At 47.5% G+C, this 13,770-nt stretch overlaps 1 protein-coding gene across 1 annotated transcript; it reads left to right on the top strand.

The window, feature by feature from the left end:
* The first annotated feature begins 1,632 nt into the window (after window positions 1-1,632).
* Window positions 1,633-2,696, top strand: LOC109765631 (26.2 kDa heat shock protein, mitochondrial). The gene is made up of 2 exons (XM_020324415.4): window positions 1,633-1,941; window positions 2,061-2,696. Exons 1-2 carry the CDS (start codon window positions 1,734-1,736, stop codon window positions 2,480-2,482), a joined length of 630 nt encoding a protein of 209 aa, XP_020180004.1. The 5' UTR covers window positions 1,633-1,733; the 3' UTR covers window positions 2,483-2,696.
* Window positions 2,697-13,770: the final 11,074 nt, after the last annotated feature.

The raw sequence follows: 13,770 nt of genomic DNA on the forward strand, positions 1-13,770 counted from the left end.
TTTACAGAATGCAAGCAAAAACATGCCATGGTAGACTACCAAAAAAATAGTTACATGGCAACAAGGCCAAAGTAAATGTAAAAAAATAAACCAAACAAAAACAAAAAACCGTGGTCCAAATTGCAGACAAAAGAAGATCATGCATGTCAATTATGCATATTAATTAAAAAAGACGTACAAGGATTTTGCCATGCCATATATTGTCATTTGCAAAAACACATAAAAATCACACATAGGAAGTTGGCATGATAAAAAAAACTATTGCCATGCTCTCAATAATAAAATTGTGCATGCTCTTATAATAATAAAGTTGCCATCCTATTAGTAAAATTGCCATGTGCAAAAGTAGAAAAATAAATTCCTAAATTGGCGTGAAAATAGTTGATAAAAATTTCCAAAGCTTGCCATGGTAGCATTACAAAAAAGACTAAAATTGCCATGTTTGGAAGTAAAAAATGTTATAAATTTGTCATGGGACCATGATAATTTTTTTTTCTAAATTTTCCCATGTGTACAAAACAAACTTGTCATGTGAAAATTTAGAAAAAAAATGTTTAAAATTTGCCAGTGGCAAGTAAAAAATATGATAAATCTGCCATTCTTTTTAAAAAAATTGCCATATACCGAAAACCATTATTTACATATTTTTGCCACCTTGTAAAAGTAAAAATAAAATAAAAGGAGGATCTGGGATTCAATCACGAGTCTCCCACTTGAAGACTTTACACACTAGCCAATCCGGTTGGCGGCTGTGCTTGGTTAGCATAGCGTACGCGCAACTTTTATGTCCTTCTTATAAGTTTCAAATGTGATGTGGCAAGGCATCGTGTGCTAAGATCCGTGCATATGATCTGGTGGTAGGGTAGAGCATTCACTGGAACTTGCTACAAATATGACATTCCTCAATGGTAATATTATTTCCAAGAAAAAAGTTAGCATTAGATTTTGTGGGTTATTATACAAAGATGGATTATGTAGACTTAACACGGTTTTATAGTACGATTACTTTATATTTATTTTCGGATGGTTATTTAGGAGCCCTGTATAACAGTATAAGCTGAACGTGTAGATTTTAATAAACTAAACACTGTTATTAGGTTGACACTGTATTGGCATAAGCAATGCACCCGTCTGTTGCTTCCATGTGAGTCTACCAAAATATGGGGGTGTTTGGTTCAGAAGTCCTAGGACTTTTTCTAGTCTCAAGGACTAATTAAAAAAAACTCTCTAGTAAAGTCTTTTTCTAGTCCCTGTAGAAAAAGTCCCACCCGTTTGATTTCAGGGACTTTTTAAGGACTTTTTCTAGTCTCCGGGACTAAAAAGTCCCTGAACCAAACACCGCCTATATGACCGACGACATCAAGTCCACCAAACGGCAGGAATTCTTTCTTCGCAAAAGTAGTCCAACTTTGAAAAGCAAATCAGTTGTGTCCGCCGTAGCTTTAGCAGATCAAAAGTTAGCACCATCCATGTCGCCCTAATCGTATATCTCAAGCAGCACGAATCGTAAAGCTGTAGCATCCAGATCTCGCTGGAAGGCTCGAGAGCCCACCCGATCTGTGCAGAACCTTCTAAACCCGTTTCCCCATCCCCTCCCCCAAGAAAGCTCCCCGCTCCCGGTTTACAAAACCCCCTCCATTTCTCGCCCCGCCTCGCTCACCACAAGAATCCAAAATCATCACAGCAGAAGAGAGAGAGGGAAAGGAGAGAGAAAGAGAAAGAAGAGAGAGACCATGGCTCCCGCCGTCGCTTGCAAGGGTGCCGCGCCGGCCGCCCTCCTCAAGTCCGGTGCTCCCGTGGCCTTCTGCGCGCCCCACTCCCCCGACGTCTACGCCGCCCGCCGCCCGTACAACACCCAGGTCAAGGAGGTCAACCGCTACGACGACGACGACAACGACTACAGCGGCCGCGACCTCGTCATCCCCAGCTTCCTCTCGCAGGGTATGCTTCCGTTCCCCATCTGTGGCGCGCCGTTTCTTTGCGTTCGTCTCCAGTCTCAACACCGTGAGTCAAATCAGCGTTCTGATGAGCTTTTTCCGTCCTTGATGTTGATTCTGCAGACGTGCTCGACCCGCTCGGCGCGCCGACCGGCATGGCCCGTCTGCTGTCTCTGATGGAGGACGTCGCAACTCAGACCGGCCTCTCCACCACTGCCGGGGCGTCGCGGCTCGGTCGCTGGGTGGCCAAGGAGGACGACGACGCGGTGTACCTCAAGGTGCCGATGCCCGGGCTGACCAAGGAGCACGTGACGGTGCGCGCCGACAAGAACATCCTGGTGATCAAGGGCGAGGGCGAGAAGCAGACCTGGGACGGCGACGACGACTCCGCGGTGCCGAGGTACAACCGCCGCATCGAGATGCCCGCTGACGCGTACAAGTTGGACAAGATCAAGGCCGAGATGAAGAATGGCGTGCTCTGGGTGACCCTGCTCAAGGTGAAGGAGGACGAGCGCAAGGACGTGTTCCACGTCAAGGTCGAGTAGGTAGTGGTAGTGGTAGTGCTCATGCAGGATGGCCAGCGCGAGAGTGTGAGAGACGCCTTGTTGATCTGGTCATGTTTGGTGTCTTTCTTCCTTGTTTTGCTTCGTTGATCGTCTTGGATCGAGTTGGTAGTGGTCTGGTGGTGAAGTTGGTCGCGAACTCTGTTAATTTCCTCTAGTTTGGCATGAGAATGATGAACTTACTTTGGTGGTGAAATTGGTCATGAAATTCTGTTGATTTCCTTGATTTGGCATATGATGAACTGATTTGTTGGTGAATTTGGTCATGCAAGCTTGTTGATCTCCTTAAGTGTCGTGTGCTGGACTAATTTAGAGGTGAAATTGGTCATGAACTTTGTTGATTGTCTCAAATTTGGCCTGATGAGCTGCTTTGATTACCTTAAGCTAGTCTCGCCTGTCTATCTTTTCTCGTTCTCGATCTGCTTTGCTTTAAGCTTTCTGTAAAAAGCTGGGCATTCATGCCTACTCTCTGAAAAATTGATTTATCTCCCTGAGTTTGACGTCATGGAGTTGGTGAACGGGCAGTTACTGATTGATGATTTTTGCTTGCTTTTCCGTGAATTTTGTGTGCTTTTCCTTGAGTTTTACTTCTTGTAAGAACTGTAAATGGTCCTGTTTGTAGTTGTCACATGAGATGGACGTTTGTTTGTTTATGTCCTGCTTCGTTAATTTTCTCAAGTTTAATGTGATTAACTGATTTGGTGGTTCCCCGAATGTTTTGTGTTTGTCCTCTGTTTACTTCTTGTAAGAACAGTAACCGTTTCAGTTTGTAGTTGTAGCCTTATCGTGCGAAGTGCGAACAGCCATATGAGATGGGCATTTGCTTGTTTATCTGATGCTTTGTGATTTTACTTTATTTTTTGTTTTATGCTTTGTTATTTTATTGCTGACAAATTGACCAGAATTGCGGTATGCAGGCAACTACGCAATGCATACAAAGAAAACTTCTGTTCCATTAATTGGTTTTCAGTTTTACCCCAAAAATGTTTTCGGTGGTTCTTAGTTTTGCCTCTCTTCTATTAAATCACTGCACTTTGGTTGTGTGCCTGAGTTACATTCTAAGCCCTTGGTAAACGGTGCATGGGGCCTTATAAACATATCACAAGTGGGATCCACCTAAAAGGAAAAAAAGGCGAATAAATTGTCACTCATCTTCCACTTGATCCACTTTCGTCCTCCTGTACCATGGCCCCCCTTTCTACCTCCACCTTGCCCACTTGTCTCGGAGTCTATGCTTGACCCTATAGTCCAAACGAGTGTCGACAACCACATAACCTGATGACTCTTCGTCCGGCCCATTGTCGGTGTCAAAACCAGCAGATCTCAGGTAGGGGACCCGAACTGTGCGTCTAAGGATTGAAGGTAACAGGAGGCAGGGGACACGATGTTTTACCCAGGTTCGGGCCCTCTTGATGGAGGTAATACCCTACTTCCTGATTGATTGACTTTGATGAGTATAGGGGTTACAAGAGTTGATCTACCTCGAGATCGTAATGGCTAAACCCTAGATGTCTAGCCTGTATGGTTATGATTGCCTCTACGGACTAAACCCTCTGGTTTATATAGACACCGGAGGGGCTAGGGTTATACAGAGTCAGTTTACAGAGAAAGAAATCTTCACATCCGAACGCCAAGCTTGCCTTCCACGTCAAGGGGAGTCCCATCCGGACACGGGGGAACGCCTTTCATCTTGTATCTTCACGGCCCACGAGTCTGGCCCACATCACATAGCCCGGACGTCCGGGGACCCCCTAATCCAGGACTCCCTCAGTAGCCCCTGAACCAGGCTTCAATGACGATATGTCCGGCGCGCAAATTGTCTTCGGCATTGTAAGGTGGGTTTCTTCTCCGAATATTCCAAAGTAGACAAAATAAGTCACATCCACTGACAGCTTTCTCGGCGAGACGTTATGTTCTGACTTTATTATTATTTCGAACCGTTTTGTGGCCTCCGGCTCCGCGCCTCGAGGCACGACCTCTATTGACACGTCTTGTCAAAATAGAGATCGTATCCCCTTATTGCGATATTCTCATCAATATGGGCTTGGGAAATCCAACCGTGTCGTTCGCACGACCCTTTGGGAATAGGCGAATTTTAAGGCCGGGGAGGAGGCGCTTGACATTCACTGCCTTTATAAAAGGATAAGGATCTATCCCTCTTTCCCGCACCTTCCTCCCTTCCTGCTTCTACATCCTCGAGCTCCAGCGCCCCAATCCCAATCTTTCCCTTCACCCCCACTTCTCCAGCCATGGTTGGATCCGGTTCCCAGGGCAAGTGGATGGCCTCTTCCGTAACAGAGAAGGACATCAAGGATCTACGAGAAGCGAGGTACTTGACGGCGGAGATTACACACAGGCTTCCTACCCCAGGGTAGGTCATCCCTACCCCAAAGTCCGGCGAAAGGGTGGTATTTATCCCCCACTTTCTCCGAGGACTCGGGTTTGCCCTCCATCCCTTCGTCCGAGGTCTCATGTTTTACTATGGGCTGGATTTCCACGATCTGGCCCCGAATTCCTTCCTTCACATCTCTGCGTTCATCGTCGTGTGTGAGGCATTCCTCCGCGTTCCCCCACACTTCGGCCTGTGGCTCAAGGTCTTCAATATGAAGCCAAAGGTGGTCGACGGTCAACACGCCGAGTGCGGCGGCACTATGGTGAGCAAGCTCCGCCATGTTACCTGGCCCAAAGGGAAATTTGTGGACACAGTAAAGGTATGGCAGCAGGAGTGGTTCTACATCACCGAACCCTGCGGCAACAAGTTGGCGGCCGCTCCGGCTTTCAGATACGGTCCCCCGCTGCGGCTTGCATCTTGGACCAACAAAGGTCTAGACTGGGGATCCTCTGACGAGGTATTGATGCTGCAAAAACACATCAAGAGTATGATAGAAAAGGATATCACCCTTGCCGACGTGGTCCAGGTGATGCTTATCCGCCGAGCTCTCCCCTGCCAACGACGTCCTGCAGCGATTCTTTGGCACGACGCACAAAGGGATTTGGAAGCTGCTCCCCAAGAATCAGAAGACGTGGCCATGGACGTCTGAGGACACCGGCCTCGACTGCAACAATCCAGCCTCCCCAGTAAGTCTTAAATTTCCGAACATTACCTAGTTCGTCAATCTTTAGGGAGGGGTACTGAAAATTCCGCCTCTTAATCAGGGTTGGATAAAGAAAGCGAAGCAGATCAGATGTCCGGCTCCACTCCCCAAAGACTCAGCCGAACCTCTGTTATTGAGGATGCTGGTCAAGAAGAAGGTCAAGGAGGCCGGTGATGGCCTCCACCACAAAGGTACTTTGGGCGCTACGTCCGGAGGGACCGAGGCTCCTTCCTCCCACGAGGAAGATGAAGACGAGGAGGAGGGGGAGGAGGAAGAAGAGAGCCCTTCCCTCAAAGGGAAATAGAGGGCGGCCTCTGCAGATCCGGAGGAGGGAGCGTCCAAGAGGGGAAGGATATCCTTTTCGGACGACTCGGTTTCGGACGCCGAAGCAATCCCCAAGCACCGCCCCCGGACCAATCCTATTGTCGCATCGTAAGTACCTAAGGATGCTTCACACATTTTCAATCCTTTGCGAATTGAGAGAATAATGTCAAATTATGTGTTTTAGTCCGGCCCGCGATCTCCCTCAAGTATCATCGTCATCGGGTGATCTACCGCCGGAGATGATGGAGAGTGAGACACCACCACAAGCTTCCTCGCCCCCAAGGGCGGACGACATTGAGGTGTCATCCCGGAGGGCTTCTCCGGATCGCCGAGAGGTACAGGGGACCATCTACATGGCACCGGAGGGGAATGCCTCGGTTGTTGAGGGCATAGGAGGTGCGGCCCCCGTGAAGACCAATGATGGGGGCCTTGGACTGTTCGGCCCCCAGCAGAATACCGCTTTGGAGACGGATCCGGAGTCGGGTGAGCGGCCCCCTTCAAGGGAGGGGGAGGGCCCAATACTGCGGCGACCTCCATGAACCCTGAGGCGCCGAACACCCTGATGGACGTACTGCAGAGTGCGTCCGTCTTGGAGGAGCACCGTACCTTGATGCGTATGGTGTTTGAGAAGATTCAGTCCGCAAAAAGTGGGCAGAATGAAGCCTTCACGAGCCTACTAACAGGCTTCGAGGTATGCGATGTAATGTCTTTAGCCGCCTTCCATATGAACAAATACGCCTGTATATAGATAGTAGCCCCTGAGACTCTGGTGGCCCATGAAGAAGGGCGAACAGAGGATCTATAGATATCTGAGGGAAGTAACATCTTATTTAATTGGAAAAACAGGCTTCACTGTTAGCGGCAACCGCCCAGGCCGCGGAGGTTTCCGAACTAAAGCAGGAACTGAAGCTGGCCGATGAGGACATTGTCCTAATTAACAAGCGGCTCGACGAAGTGCAAGGTATGCTTCGAACATCCCTTTTATGCCTATATGAATGTGCGAACACTAGGCTGAAATTCAGACGCTTTTATTTTGCGTAACTACAGATGGCGCTGCCGGGGTTGAGACCCTCAGGGGTGAACTTACCCGGGCCAAGGAACAGACTAGGGTGAGCAATGCGGCCGCTGATAAAGCGACTGCGGAGTTGAAGGCCGAACAAGCCACCCGGCGCCAATGCGAGGAGCGGATATCCGTCGTAGAGCAAGAACTCAAGGACGCCGCCCGCAAGTGCGAGTCCCTCGAGAAGGAGAATAAAGCCAAGGCAACCGAACTCGACAAGGCCCTTCAGGAGGCCAAAGACGCTCGGTCCGAATCGAGAGCGGCTCGCGAGGAGATCCGGCAGGCCGGACAGATAGCGGCTGGTAAGCCCTTTCTTTTACAAACTAAGTTTGGCGATCAGTTATATGCCTTGCTTAATCGACTGTGGAGTTCTCCAGACGCTTTCGCGGATCTTCCGAAGGGTGCCGCCGATGCCGCGCAATTCATTCAGACTCAGGAGGGATATGCGACGGAGAAGCTATTCTGGACATAGTTCACGGCACAGGAGCTCCCAGCGCTGCTGAACGACCAAATGGCGCAATGGGCCGAGCTGCATAACATATCCGGAGCGGCCATGAAGGACGTTATAGTTCGGCTGTGGCCAACCAAACCCCTTCTGAGCAGCTATTTTGGCTTGGTGCGGCGACTTGTCGATGCAGTGCCGCGAATTGACGCGGTCAAGCGGTCAGTGTGCATAGAAGGTGCGCAGATGGCCTTCGCCCACGTCATGACGTACTGGGCGAAGATGAAGGTCGTCGATGTTGCAGTTAAGGGCTCGCCTGGAGGCAAGGACCACCATACGCCGGAGCACTACTTAGACGACGTCCTAGAGGGCGCCCGCTTGATAGAGGGTCAGTGCTCAAAGGACATTATGTTTGAATGAATGTACCTGAACTGCCTGGACGTTTTGATTATGTATTAAGGCTTTGCGATATATTTGTGTCTTTATCTGAAAGTTCTATCCTCCTGTGCAGCCATTTTTGTATTCCTGAGAGTTTTCTAGTCGTCGGCTTCAGCCCCCACGGAGATACTACGGGGGTGTTCAGAATAGCACATGGTCACACTTGATCCAACGTCTTGGTCCGTGAAGGAGGTGTTAGTGCGGTGAACCAGGCAATCAGACTATGAGGCTTTATCACTCTCACTTAGCCATAGGAGTTTGATGATGGGTCTACGAGATAGCCCCTGGTATGTATGCGGCTATCCGAATGCGGATGCGTTACATGGGTGACCGGAAAGCAGTCCTTCGTGTAATACGGAAAAAATGCTAAAAGATTTTAATAAGTCGCCGAGTGGCTGACCAGCTCTCGCCGCATCATGACAGTCAGTTTTCGGCTTTCTCTACTGAGGTGTTTAACCGGACGAACCAGAAACACAATCGCAGTAGTTCTCCCTTTACTACCCTAGTCGATCATACAGAACGTAAGGTAGCAAACAGGAGCTGGGCAACCCAACCATTGACCAAAGGCATGATTTGGAGCCGGTGCATATAGTGCCAAGCTCGGGACGCCGAATTGTGCTCAAAAGCTGTTCGGACTTATGTTTGGCAACACCTATGTTGCCATATAGAGCCCCTGGCAATTTGTGCCGAGGTGTGTGTGTGAGACAACTGAAAAGATGGAACACAGCCTATGAATAAAGGCGATAGCGAATAAAAAATTGTGTTCACTCGAATCTGATTGATACATCAACACGTAATCTTATAGAGGGTATCATAATCACCAAGGCCATTTTACATGCCGGGGGTCTAAGGGAAAGCTCTATACAGGTTCTTGAATTTTGGTCTACCAAATCCTTTGGACCTTCCTGCCGCACGTCTGCGCCGCTTCCGCCTGAGAAAGAAAGATTCCTTGAGAGGAATGGTCTTCAACTATTTGTACGAACCCGGGCTCGAAGAGAGTCCGTAGGATGAATAGGTTTTGATTCACCTGTGGTAAAAGAGAAGAAATAATTAAAGAATAGGGGAAGGTCGTATAGGGTCGAACTGTACTATAGGCCTGCCCGTATTGTGCCTCCGCTGATGCCCAAGGTATTTTGAGTGCATAGTTATGCACGCGCGGTACGGATTTTGCGGATGTACATGGCGATCGACGGAGGCGAAACTGCTAATCCAGCTCTGGAATTGCCGAGCTGTCAGCATGCGGAATTGGCCGGTCTTGTGTAATAGAGTCCGGCGGCTTAATAGCCTATGAGGTGTGCGGCTTGACAAAGCCGCTTTGTACTTCGGCCGTGATGGTCGCGGTATGCTCCTCAGTATGGAGGGAGCTTTCCATGTTTCCGTTGATTGTAATAATGCCACGTGGACCGGGCATCTTGAGCTTTAGATAGGCGTAGTGCAGGATCGCATTGAAGCGAGCGAACGCGGTTCGTCTGAGCAGTGCGTGGTAGCCACTGCGGAAAGGGACGATGTCGAAGATCAAGTCTTCACTTCGAAAGTTTTCCGGCGAACCGAAGACGACCTCCAATGTGATTGAGCCCGTGCAGCGGGCTGAAGGAAATATGCCCTAGAGGCAATAATAAAGTTGTTATTTATATTTCCTTATATCATGATGAATGTTCATTTTTCATGCTAGAATTGTATTAATCGGAAACTTAGTACATGTGTGAATACATAGACAAACAGAGTGTCCCTAGTATGCCTCTACTAGACTAGCTCGTTAATCAAAGATGGTTAAGTTTCCTAGCCATAGACATGTGTTGTCATTTGATGAACGGGATCATATCATTAGAGAATGATGTGATGGACAAGACCCATCCGTTAGCTTAGCACTATGATCCTTTAGTTTATTGTTATTGCTTTCTTCATGACTTATACATGTTCCTATGACTATGAGATTATGCAACTCCCGAATACCGGAGGAACACTTAGTGTGCTATCAAACGTCAAAACGTAACTGGGTGATTATAAAGATGCTCTACAGGTGTCTCCGATGGTGTTTGTTGAGTTGGCATAGATCGAGATTAGGATTTGACACCCCAATAGTCGGAGAGGTATCTCTGGGCCCTCTCGGTAATGCACATCACTATAAGCCTTGCAAGCAATGTGACTAATGAGTTAGTTGCGGGATGATGCATTATGAAACGAGTAAAGAGACTTGCCGGCAACGAGATTGAACTAGGTATGATGATACCGACGATCGAATCTCGGGCAAGTAACGTACCGATGACAAAGGGAACAACGTATGTTGTTATGAGGTTTGATCGATAAAGATCTTCGTAGAATATGTAGGAGCCAATATGAGCATCTAGGTTCTGCTATTGGTTATTGACCGGAGATGTGTCTCGGTGTCTACATAGTTCTCGAACCCATAGGGTCCGCACACTTAACGTTCGATGACGATTTGTATTATGAGTTATGTGTTTTGATGTACCGAAGGTTGTTTGGAGTCCCGGATGTGATCACAGACATGACGAGGAGTCTCAAAATGGTCGAGACATAAAGATTGATATGTTGGACCATGTTATTCGGACACCGGAAGTGTTCCGGATAGTTTCGGATAAAACCGGAGTGCCGAAGGGTTACCGGGACCCCCCGGAAAGATATGGGCCTTAGGGGAGAGAGAGGGCCGCAGCCAAGAGGTGGCGCCCCGCCCCCCAAGGGGAGTCCGAATAGGACAAGGGGAGGGGGGCGCGACCCCTCTTTCCCTCTCCCTCTCCCTCTCCTTCCTTCTTCTCCTTGTTGGACTAGGAAAGGGGGGAGCCTACTCCTACTAGGAGTAGGATTCCCCCCCTTGGGCGCGCCCCTTGTGGCCAGCCGGCCCCCTCCTCCCCTCCTTTATATACGAGGGAGGGGGGCACCCCATAGACACACAAGTTGATCTTTAGCCGTGTGCGGTGCCCCCCTCCACAGTTTTCCACCTCGGTCATATTGTCGTAGTGCTTAGGCGAAGCGCTGCGTTGGTAACTTCATCATCACCGTCACCAAGCCGTCGTGCTGACGAAACTCTCCCTTGGCCTCAGCTGAATTTAGAGTTCAAGGGACGTCACCGAGCTGAACGTGTGCAGATCGCGAAGGTGTCGTGCGTTCGGTACTTGATCGGTTTGATGGCGAAGACGTTCGACTACATAAACCGCATTACTTTATGCTTCCGCTTTCGGTCTACGAGGGTACGTGGACACACTCTACCTGCTTGTTGATATGCTTCTCCTAGATAGATCTTGCGTGATAGCAGGATTTTTTTTTGAAATACTACGTTCCCCAACAGTGGCATCTGAGCCAGGTCCATGCGTAGATGTTATATGCACGAGTAGAACACAAAGAGTTGTGGGCGATAATAGTCATACTGCTTACCAGCATGTCATACTTTGATTCAGCGGTATTGTTGGATGAAGCGGCCCAGACCGACATTACATGACCGCGTTCATGAGACTGGTTCTACCGCCGTGCTTCGCACACAGGTGGCTAGTGGGTGTGTGTTTCTCCAACTTTAGTTGAATCGAGTGTGACTACGCCCGGTCCTTGTTGAAGATTAAAACAGCACACTTGAGGAAAAATCGTTGTGGTTCTGATGCGTAGGAAAGAACGGTTCTTGCTAGAAGCCCGTAGCAGCCACGTAAAACTTGCAACAACTAACTAGAGGACGTCTAACTTGTTTTTGCAGGGCTTGCTGTGATGTGATCTGGTCAAGATGTGATGATATATAAATTGTTGTATGAGATGATCATGTTTTGTAACAGTTATCGACAACTGGCAGGAGCTTTATTGTATGAAATGCAATCGCCATGTAATTGCTTTACTTCATCACTAAGCGGTAGCGATAGTCGTAGAAGCAATAGTTGGCGAGACGACAACGATGCTTCGATGGAGATCAAGGTGTCAAGCCGGTTCCGATGGTGATCATGACGGTGCTTTGGAGATGGAGATCAAAGGCACAAGATGATGATGGCCATATCATATCACTTATATTGATTGCATGTGATGTTTATCCTTTATGCATCTTATTTTGCTTAGTATGGCGGTAGCATTATAAGATGATCTCTCACTAAATTTCAAGGTACAAGTGTTCTCCCTAAGTATGCACCGTTGCGACAGTTCGTCATGCCGAGACACCACGTGATGATCGGCTGTGATAAGCTCTACACTCACATACAACGGGTGCAAGCCAGTTTTACACACACAGAATACTCGGGTTAAACTTGACGAGCCTATCATATGCAGATATGGCCTCGGAACACTGAGACCAAAAGGTCGAGCTTGAATCATATAGTAGATATGATCAACATAGTGATGTTCACCATTGAAAACTACTCCATCTCACGTGATGATCGGACATGGTTTAGTTGATGTGGATCATGTGATCACTTAGATGATTTGAGGGATGTCTATCTAAGTGGGAGTTCTTAAGTAATATGATTTATTGAACTTTAATTTATCATGAACTTAGTACCTGATAGTATTTTGCATGTCACTGGTTTTGTAGATAAATGGCCCGTGCTACTGTTCCATTGAATTTTAATGTGTTCCTAGATAAAGCTAAGTTGAAAGATGATGGTAGCAACTACACGGACTGGGTCCGTAACTTGAGGATTATCCTCATTGCTGCACAGAAGAATTACGTCCTGAAAGCACCGCTAGGTGCCAAACCCGCTGCATGAGCAACTCCAGATGTTATGAATGTCTGGCAGAGCAAAGCTGATGACTACTCGATAGTTCAGTGTGCCATGCTTTACGGCTTAGAATCGGGACTTCAACGACGTTTTGAACGTCATGAGCATATGAGATGTTCTAGGAGTTGAAGTTAATATTTCAAGCAAATGCCCGGATTGAGAGATATGAAGTCTCCAATAAGTTTTATAGCTGCAAAATGGAGGAGAATAGTTTTGTCAGTTAGCATATACTCAGAATGTCTGGGTACCACAATCACTTGACTCAGCTGGGAGTTAATCTTCCGGTTGATAGTGTCATTGACAGAGTTCTTCAATCACTGCCACCAAGCTACAAAAGCTTCGTGATGAACTATAATATGCAAGGGATGGATAAGACAATTCCCAAGCTCTTCGCGATGCTAAAGGCTGCAGAGGTAGAAATCAAGAAGGAGCATCAAGTGTTGATGGTCAACAAGACCACTAGTTTCAAGAAGAAGGGCAAAGGGAAGAAGGGGAACTTCAAGAAGAATGGCAAGCAAGTTGCTGCTCAAGTGAAGAAGCCCAAGTCTGGACCTAAGCCTGAGACTGAGTGCTTCTACTGCAAAGGGACTGGTCACTGGAAGCGGAACTGCCCCAAGTATTTGGCGGATAAGAAGGATGGCAAAGTGAATGGTATATTTGATATACATGTTATTGATGTGTTCCTTACTAATGCTCGTAGTAGCGCCTGGGTATTTGATACTGGTTCTGTTGCTCATATTTGCAACTCGAAACAGGGGCTACGGATTAAGCGAAGATTGGCTAAGGACGAGGTGACGATGTGCGTGGGAAATGGTTCCAAAGTCGATGTGGTTGCCGTCGGCACGCTACCTCTACATCTACCTTCGGGATTAGTTTTAGACCTGAATAATTGTTATTTGGTGCCAGCGTTAAGCATGAACATTATATATGGATCTTGTTTGATGCGAGACGGTTATTCATTTAAATCAGAGAATAATGGTTGTTCTATTTACATGAGTAATATCTTTTATGGCCATGCACCCTTGATGAGTGGTCTATTTTTACTGAATCTCGATAGTAGTGATACACATATTCATAGTATTGAAGCCAAAAGATATAAGTTTAATAATGATAGTGCAACTTATTTGTGGCACTGCCGTTTATGTCATATTGGTGTAAAGCGCATGAAGAAACTCCATGTTGATGGACTTTTGGAATCACTTGAT

Source organism: Aegilops tauschii, chromosome 7 (assembly GCF_002575655.3).
Source record: "Aegilops tauschii subsp. strangulata cultivar AL8/78 chromosome 7, Aet v6.0, whole genome shotgun sequence".
Lineage (NCBI taxonomy): Eukaryota > Viridiplantae > Streptophyta > Magnoliopsida > Poales > Poaceae > Aegilops > Aegilops tauschii.